The 9,393-nt window shown below is 48.1% G+C and overlaps 1 protein-coding gene across 1 annotated transcript in view; it reads left to right on the plus strand.

Annotated features, from left to right (window-relative positions):
- The first annotated feature begins 1,162 nt into the window (after positions 1-1,162).
- Positions 1,163-9,393, plus strand: part of ATRN (attractin) — a 140,293-nt gene continuing 132,062 nt past the window's right edge. Inside the window, exon 1 of the mRNA XM_026048853.1 lies at positions 1,163-1,243. Coding sequence (XP_025904638.1) covers positions 1,163-1,243 — 81 coding nt within the window. The remainder of the gene's footprint in view (positions 1,244-9,393) is intronic.

Consider the following 9,393-nt stretch of genomic DNA (forward strand, 5'->3'; position numbering starts at 1 on the left):
ACACCTCTGGGGAGMTTCTTGTTCCCTCTCTGTTTTCCATCTGCATTCCCAAACACAGTGGCAGCAGTAACCTCCCTTGTGGGCACGGTCTAGATGTTTCCTAATAAACACCCTGGAGCTTTTGTATGACACTGCTTCCAGCTGCACTGCTTCCAGACTGATATTTCTTTCCTGATAGTAGTCTCTTAGCTTCTCTGCAAGGTGAAGAGCAGGTCCAAAGTGCAGGTTTAAGCATGCAGAGCTTCTCCTTTCCATCCACAGTGCTGACCAGCTCAGGAAGAAACGGTCGGTAGGTTGGGATATTGAGATYGGATATTGATGGGGGGTGCCGTAAACCACTCAGCTGCTCTTGGATTTGGCCAATACTGAGCGTTAGGGGGGCACCAAGACACTTAGTACRTGGGGGCACCAAGGTTCTCGGTACCCTTGGGAGCTCTGGAGTCCAGGTGGCCTCTCACCACTGGCTCTGGCATCTACAAAGGGGCTGGTGGCCTCGTGACAGCCTTGAGCCTGCACTTGCAAGGCAACGTGTAGGTCCTGCCCATGGTCCAAGCAACATCCAGGCCTGCTGCCTTTGCCAGGGGGCAGCTGCAAGCCCTGAGTTGTCACAGGCCCTTCTTTAATGAGCGATATGCTGATCRGGGATTCTTTTTCTGATTACTCGGCCCTGCCTTTCCTCCCCTACTGCCTTTGCTTGCACTAGGCTTAGCTTGCACAGCAATGTTGCCAAGGAGAGTTTAAAGTGGCAGCAGAAAAACAGAAAAAGTCTTTTCATATTTCTGGAATAAATCACAACAGGTTTTACATTTTGGTAATATTCATTAAACAGGGGCGAAAAAAAATSAAACCCAAACCTCTAAACCTCCTGGAATTATTATGAGACACTGTTTCCTCCCAAGATCCCACGGGATTACGTAGGAATATTCTTGASCCAAGCATTGCACATCCCTGAACAGCTGCACGGGTCTCAAATTGTGGAAATCACCCTGAATTTTGCCAYGGAGCTGAGCTGAGACAGCAGCACCTCACAGCAGGCGAGATCTTCAGGGCTGTACATGGGGTGGGAGCCTGGGGTACAGGTCCGGGCAAGGACAGCCGGACACGTCTGCTCCGAGCACTTTGTGCCTCCTGCTTTCAAAACAACTCCCTTACTTGGGTCCACATGTACAGCTGGGATCGGGCTGTCCAGAAAAGAAGTGTTAAATACAACGCCGAGCTCATGGAGACCGGAGAAAAGCACTGGGTAAAGCAGAGCCTGGGATTGCTGTGGCATTTAACCTCCAACAAAGCAGGCCTTGCTGATACGCCTGTTGTTGGAGCTGCAATGATTTAATCAAGTGAGGAGCTAGCGTTCTTCACTGCAAGTTTCTTTCACCCATAAAATTGGTTTAATCCTTTGCTAAGTCCTATAGTATGCTGGTATCTGTGGCTGGAGTTAAATAGCATGAAATGATTAATCCTGGTTTAGTGGTCAGAGCTATTGACTGTCCTTTTATTTTCATACCCTAAGATTTGTTCCAAGGTGGTTTCAGCTGCTTGGAGGAGGTGGGAATCACTTGGACCAGGTGATTCCTTCCAGCATAAATTATTCTGTGATCCTATGGCTCTGCTTGATCTGTCCATAAAATGATGCATTCTGTATAAAATGTCCATAAAATGATGCATTCTGCATAGAATAATGTATTCTGTGTGTGCTCTGTATGTAATTGTGTATCTTGCCCTGTATATTTTAAGGAGTTTCCTACTCACTAGTGCTGTTCATGCAACCTCTAATAAAATACCTGCTACTACGCTGTTATTATCTTGGGTTGTATTATACTAATTATGCTTTGCACAACTACTCTGCACTGCAGTACAAGAGGCATTTGGAGAACTGGTTTGAAGGCTGGATTTAAACCCAGTACCTCCTTTCTGGTTTGGCCTGTCGCGATCGGAGGAACCAACATGTGCTGATGTAATCGGGCAACCACGCTCCTTATGTGCTGCTTCAACTGCACATGGCCAAACCCCGGTGGAAGTTTCACTCCTGCTTATTCACAGGCACCTGATTAACCATGTGTGCAGACACTGCAATGAATGAAAGTCAATAGGGCCATTCACACTCTTAATTACATTAAAAAAATAGTTTGGGTAAAATACWGATTAATAAATTCGGTATAAATGCTTGGTTCCAGCTCCCAGAGGACCTAAGTCTGTTGAAACCAAATTAGTCCGGGGTGGTTGAACAACAGGGTTTACATCGCTCTGCAAACATAGTCCCTAGCCCATCATTAACTTGATTTAAACGAGCATAATTTCATCCAGGGAACCCAGCAGCCTGGCCCGTGCCATACTTACTGCTGAATACTGCAGCCCCAGTTCCCTTTTTGCCTGTATTGCTGAAAAGGAGGAGTTCTGCTAGGGCTGATGGTATTAGACTGGTGGGAAACCGGAGTGAGCCACCTACATAGAGCCTATTTCAGAGTGGGCAGGCCATCCTGTACCACAACAGCCATAAATACGGCTGATCAGAGCAAGCAAGGGAGGAAAGAGGAGAACAGGAACTTTAAGAGCACTACCAGTAAGGTGCTGTTATTCAAATAGAAGCAGTAAGACTTTGAGATGAAAGGAGCCCAAATACCAGATTTCTCCCCTTCTCTTGGGCTTCTCTTCTTCTGCTGTAACAGTCAGGATGAGGGTGTTCTTGCTTTTGGAGATACTTCTATTGGTCCTTATTTCTCTGGAGTGAGGCAAGGCACTGGCATCCATTAACCCTGTGTGAGAGCTTGTGGCAGAGCTTGTGAGCTAGGGTGGCAGGGAAACAGCACCAGACTGAGTGTCCCAGAGGAAGAGACGGGGAGCTCCAGGGTTGCTTTTGTCGGGAATGCCAAGGAGTCAGCTGTAGAAAGGAGTTTCTACTGCCTGGCTCTTTAGCAAGATGTTTTCCTGTGTGGCTGCATCGGGTCTTCAGCAGGAGTGACTCTCCTGGGAGCTACTAATGAGCATGCTGGATCGTTGGCTTCATGCAGAGGCTGCTGCCTAAAGACCTAACACCCTGGTGCCACCCCTGGGGTAGCATCAGTTGGAGAGGTGATTGTGCAAGAGGTGCAAGCTTGAGTTGTGRTTTTTGACACGGATTCACTGAAATGGGCCTGAAGTCCAGGGCCAGCGTCTCCGGCCACTGCTGGTTGTCTGTTTGTAGCCAGGGAAGGGAGTTTAGGAGACTCAGTCCCCCAGACTCAGAGCAATGTAGAGTCATCTCTCCCAAGAGCCAGAGAGGGTCAGCTTGACATGGGAGACAGATGGAGGGAGAACTGGCAGGAATGAGCTCTCCACGGGTGCACCTACACTGCAGCCCCTGTGTTAATCACTGGGATTGTCCCCCATTGGTGCCACGGGCACCACACTGGGTTGGTCCGTGCTGCAGTTCCTGCAGTGGGGCTGCCCTCCCTGCAGCCTCCAGGTCAGGGTGGCAACGTGAGGGCTCCCGGGCGCTGAAAGCCACCGCGTGGGTGGTGGAGGCGGGGGCTGATCAGCGAAGGTGTTTGCAGGTGTTTCCATCCCTGCTGGGTGAGTCAGACAGAGCCGGGCTGCATTTCCAGCGTGGTGTTTCCTTGTAGCAGTGGGGACGGGAGCAGGGCAGCTCCATACGCACCGCTCCAGAAAAGGCAGCTCTGAGCACAGGGAACACTTCCAGCGGGCACGGCATGGATATCAGAGCCCTTACAGAGGGCTGGCTGTGTCCAGGAGCAGCAGAGACCGCAGGCAGGCATCCGTGACAGCATCTGCTTCCCTTCCCTTGCTGCCTGCTCTTCCTCACCAATGTGACCTGTCAGCGGGAAGCGAGAGCTGCCCCAGAGCGCTATAACGTGCAGCAACAACAGTAGCTGCGTTTGACTCCCTGCTCTCTCGCTGCCTCTCCATCCTCGTCCTCACCACCCGTGGGCAGGGTCCACCTCCCTGCCTGTCACACACACACTGCTGCGGATGTCACAGCCGGCGTGCTTGGAGTCCAGCACCCACCATGGGGCTGCCAAGGCTTTCGCACCCTTGGCACCAGCTGCGACCCCAGCCCCGACAGCGCAGGAGAGCGTGGCCGAGGTCAGACACAGCAGAAAYGCCTCTGAGGAGGCTCTGAGGAGCRCCGGGCGCCGCCTCTCACAATCTGCAGCCTGTCTTTTGCCGCGCTGTTTTGTTTTGAGCACACAGAACTGCCTTGCTTCCCTTTAGCCCTTCCAAGAATGCTCCGTATAATCACGGCGGCTCCGCTCTTTTCAGGCAGCGCCCTCCGCGTGGTATTGGGCTCAGTCAGTGACTCAGAATGTCTTTCGATATCCCCTTGTTGGGCTTGGTTCAGTAAGGAAGGAGGACAGGGCTATTTGTGTCGTGTCTGGGCTTTCCCCAGACTGCATTTTACTTGATTCTGTTGGTCAATGATCTCTCAATTACTTACTACACTTGGGACTTTGGTCTGTTCTTGCAGGAAAAGGGCTGATGCATTCAACACACCCTTTCCAAAGAGCAGCCTGGAGCTGGATGATTACACTATGCAGAAGCATTGATCACAAAGCCTTGCTTTTAATTAATAACAGCATTCGAGGGTGCAGTTGGCTTCTGCTGTGGTGGATTTACCATTTTATGGCCGTTTTCAGAAGTGTTTGTCACACTGAAGTCAATTTTCTAAAACTGAGAGTGGTTACTTTTTTTTTTTGACTCCTTATTTTCCTTTTGCCTCGTTACACAATGCATTATTTTTGGTCATGAGGCTCAAAGTTGTCTCAGAATAAGCCAGAATTTCAGAAGAGAGGTTTTATAGAGGTCATCGCCCCGGGCTAGGATCCATTCTTCCAAAGTTTTGGCCTTTTGTCCCTTATGTTGTGTGTAGCATCCAAATTTACATTTTTTTTCCAAACAGTCGCTTCTGTTTTCTTTGTTATTCAACCCGAGGCAATCACAGTCTGGTCTTCAGAGCGTGCACATCTTCCCACTGAAATCAGGTGGATTTATGTGGGTCATATCCTTCTAAAAAGCTCTTTCAAGACCCGAATCGAAAACTGGAGCACTCAGAACGGGTGGCAGTGTTGATAAAAGAGGCAGCTCTAGGCGGCTGGATGCCATACGTGCCATTCAGAGTGACATTTTCTAAACTTTGGATCCCATAAAGAAAGCCAGTTCGGGCCTGGCTCCTATCTATATAGAAAATCAACATGAAAAACAGAGGTGGAGCAGGAATACTCCACATAATCCGGGCACTGCTGTGCTTTTGGCCGAATCAGGATTGATCCAGTGGTCCTTTGTGGCGTTACGGAACAGCACAGAGCACAACGGCATGTCTTTTGAATGAGATATAGAACCAAAGTCCTAAAATCCCAAGATCTGTAAAGCTTTACTGGGCTTTGCAGAGAAATATGTCAGTGTAGCTGAAGTCCACACTGGTTAGTTAKATTCTCACTAGTCACAGTTCCCATGACAGCTTTGTAAGGGGGCAATATTCCTCATTTTTTTTTGTCCTTATCTGTGTATTTCCAGTAAGATTCTGTTACTAGTTTACTGACTCTAAAAATGAAAAATCAAAAGCATCCGTGTAAATGAAGATATTTTTCAAGTATTCATCATTACCGGTCTGCAAATCTGTCAGACCTTTGTTCCTTGCAGCATTTCATTCCTTATTAAGTATATTTTCTAAGAATCCTGGCAATTACATTCACATCTAAACGAAGGAAAAAGAAAGGTCAAACTAGACCTCTAGCAATCTCCCAGTTTATGCATAAACGTAGTGTAATAAGAGGATGTGTGTTGTCAAACACGCTCACCGCAGGATTTCCAGGTGGGTGGGTAGAAAATAGAGGGTTTCTGAGCTCACTCCCACTGTTCTTACACTTGTGTCAGCCGAGGAACTTCAATGGAAACGCTCTTCATTTGCATGACAGGAGGAGAACTTGTATCAGCGTGAGGGGGACCTTATCATAGAAACCAGAAGAAAACAAAGGTGACTTGTTTGCAGGGAATCTGTATTCTGGAGGGGGGAACAAGCAAAATCAAAYAAGCCCTTCAAATGACCCAGACAGTGTTTTGAAGGAAAGTCACGTGGTAGTTGTTAAATGTAGGGTTGGCCAAGCAGCGACTGAGTATTTCAAGCAAGAATAATTGAGTCTGGGCCATAACCCGCAGCATTTAGACTCAGATTTCTCAAAGTTTTGGAGATGAAGCACAGAGGGAAGAGAAGCACTGGGGAGCCTCTTTCTTGTTTCTGTTTAGAGTCATCTCTGTTGTTTGTTCAGCCTGAATTTGTGTTTAATGAGAAGAGCTTCAGACCACACGGGAGCCACTCTTTGGAGTATTAGGAATTTTTTGCTGKATGTTTTTCTTCTGCTTGGGAGGCTGGGAAATCTGTGGGGGGACAAGGGACATCGTCCCCTCAGGTACTGTGCCCTACATTCTCCCCTCAGGTATTTGTACATGTTGATATGATCCCCTTTCAACCTTCTCTTCTCCAGGCTAAACAGGCCCAACAATGGACACAGTTTGGGGGTTTCCTGCCACAGACATGACAGGATATCCACAGGCAGGACAACAGAAAGGGCCTTGAAGAGGAAGGACGGGAGTGGGAGATACTGAGGCATTTGGGGATGTGGGCAGAAGTTTCAAAGGGAACAGCACAGGGGATGAGGAAGAGAGAAAATGTTGATGCTGGGTTATGAGCTAATTGGGAGTAGCTAGTTCTAGGCCCTTGGGAAGGGAGCTATTTCTGGAGTTAGTTTCTACGCAGGAAAAGGGCTACTGTGAAACAGCGCGTCTCTCCGGAAGGAAAAATGCATTTATAATGTGGTGTTATGGCTATGACTCTATGTGATTTTTAACCCCCAGATACGGCTGTGGCTCGAGCCCGGCTCAGCCAGAGATAAACAGCACCCAGCTTCCCAGGGCAGCTCTGCTGTTTACACATCTGCAATATCCAGCTCGCCTGTGACTCAGCCAGCAGCAATGATGTTCTGACCTTATTAATATCAATGGGAGCCTTCGCAACGAGGACATAATTTCACCCCAGAGGCCAATTCATTAATTAGCATCTCTGGCTATGCTGTCATTGGGCATGTGCGGAGGGTAGCAACTTGACTTATAAACCGTGCAAATATGTGCTGAGTAAAGATGCACTTAATTGCAAGCGTAAGGAGAGCGTACAGAGCCATAAAAGTTTGGTGGCAAGAGCAAAAGGGGTGAGTGTAGCTCCGCTCTGCAAACATCTCCAGTGCTGGTGGTAGCTGCTCATTGCAGCCTCTTCCCTAAGATGAATTTCAAGGGAACTATTTCTTTCATATTAGTGGTTGATTTCAAAGTGCTGCATGAAGTTATGTGATAATCACTTAAGTGCTGGTCTAATAGCATTTTTTTGGCCTTGATAGCCATCCCTTAGTGTAATTTTCTTACTGTGCATGGTTTACAAAAACACCATTGTCCTGCTGCGCCTGTTGCCAGGAAAGGGCGTTTTAATCATTCTAGTATGTCTGTTATTAAATATTTTGCTTTTTGCAAAACAAAAATAGCTCAGCCTGCACTTTGAGCGAACCGACCTCCTCTCCTTCCAAGCCACATTTGCACGCAGGCACGTTGTTGGCTAACCAAAACATCGAGGATTTTTCAACATTCTTTGCAYGTTAAAATTGAACAGATTAAAACTTAGTTTTAACAATAATGATCTCCCGGGGTTAATGTTTTATGCAAACAGTAACAAGGGCACAGCCTGCTCGCTAACAAGGTCAGGAAAGATTTCTTCTATTGTGCAACACTCACGGATGTTAGTCCTCTCCGAGGAATTCCAGACTGGCCACCGCCGGATGATGACTGGCTTGTCATAATGTGATAACTCTCTCGCCCTGCTGTCACTTGCTGGGTGAATTTGTGGGGCTGAATGGATCCTTCCTGGCTCAAAAATTTAAGAGAATTAATTAAAATTTGCTGGCTAACAAMCAACCAACCTCCTGCATGGATGTAATGTTTGTAGTTATTTAGTAGAAAACATTTATTTATAAATTTTAAGGAAGTGCTTAATATAGGAAAAGGGATGGGGACAGACAAGGGACATACGGTGTCTTTCATTAGACCTACAGGTTTAGGTGGAAAAAAAATAAGGATTTTGAGCACTGAAGCCCATCTTGAAATCTGACATGGATGCAGCTGAGACCTTAAGTCTGACTATACCTTTCTGGCTGCACATTGGGTAGCAGCAGGCCAAGAAACGGTTTCCAAATCCGTGTCCTGCCACACATTTGTGACTCCAGAAGCCAAACCTGCGGTGTGTGTCCACTTCCATACAGCCCATAATGTGTTCTGCTCTATTTCTGCTCTATTTCTGTTTTTTAAAAAGATCTTTTGGATACCAGGTCATCCCAGCACTCCGTTATCAAACCTGGCTTGGATCTTATTCTCTTCGCTGGGCCTCAAACAGCAAAGACAAAATAAAAGAGCAGTGATTTTGCTACACAGACACATTGCTGACAAGTCTGGGTGCTTAATCCTCATTTTTAGACTTGTTTTCCATCCTATCTGTTGGATACTTTTCATTATCCCTGGTAATAACTCACTTCAGGAGTCATGGAAACTCCCATTCCAATGGGGCACAGGTAGGTGCCACTTGGATTTCTSGGTGCTGAGGAACTACTTAAATACAGCAAGTTGCTTATTTCCCTGCGGACTGCTGTCTTYGTGTTACTGTGCATAAATCCTCCTCTCCTTTTCTTAAAAGGTAAAACGTGAACAGCAGCTCTAGCATCTCTTCTTCGCCTTCTCATCTGACAAACATTCCTTCCTGAGCCGCCGACTGGGAACACGAGCTCCCAAATTAACACACGGCGCCAAATTAGCTCCAAATCCAGCAACTCCAAGTGCCCTCAATAACATTAGCAGGGCCAGACTAAAGGCAACACTTGCCCAGGGACCCCCGGCACCTTCAACACTCTTCAAGTACCAAAATAATAATAATAATAATAATAATAATAATAATAATAATAATAATAATAATAATAATAATAATGAAGTTTTGCTGATTTCTAAGGGTATCTTTGCTTCTTTCCCATCTCTCCTGCTGTCAATGGCCTCTCCTGTCCCGCACAGGCCTCCCCTTTCCCGGCTTTCGACAGCAGGACGGATCATTGGGTGTTAAGGAGGTAGCGCCCCGGCTCGGCYCGGCCCGGCCCGGCTCGGCTCGGCTCGGCTCGGCTCGGCCCGGCCCGGCTCTCCCCCCGCCCCCCCGCTCGTCTCTATGCTCCCCGGGGGCCGCTCCGGCCACGCGCAACTCGCTGGCACGGGGAGGTGGGGGGGGAGTGAGGGAGGCCGCCAGTGGCCGCCGCCGCCGCGCGTGACGTCACCGGCGGCGCCGCCTGGCTGCCGCTGCGCGCTCCGCCCTTCGCGGCCACC

This window comes from Nothoprocta perdicaria, unplaced genomic scaffold (assembly GCF_003342845.1).
Source record: "Nothoprocta perdicaria isolate Ctin4 unplaced genomic scaffold, notPer1 scaffold_58, whole genome shotgun sequence".
Taxonomy (NCBI): Eukaryota; Metazoa; Chordata; class Aves; order Tinamiformes; family Tinamidae; genus Nothoprocta; species Nothoprocta perdicaria.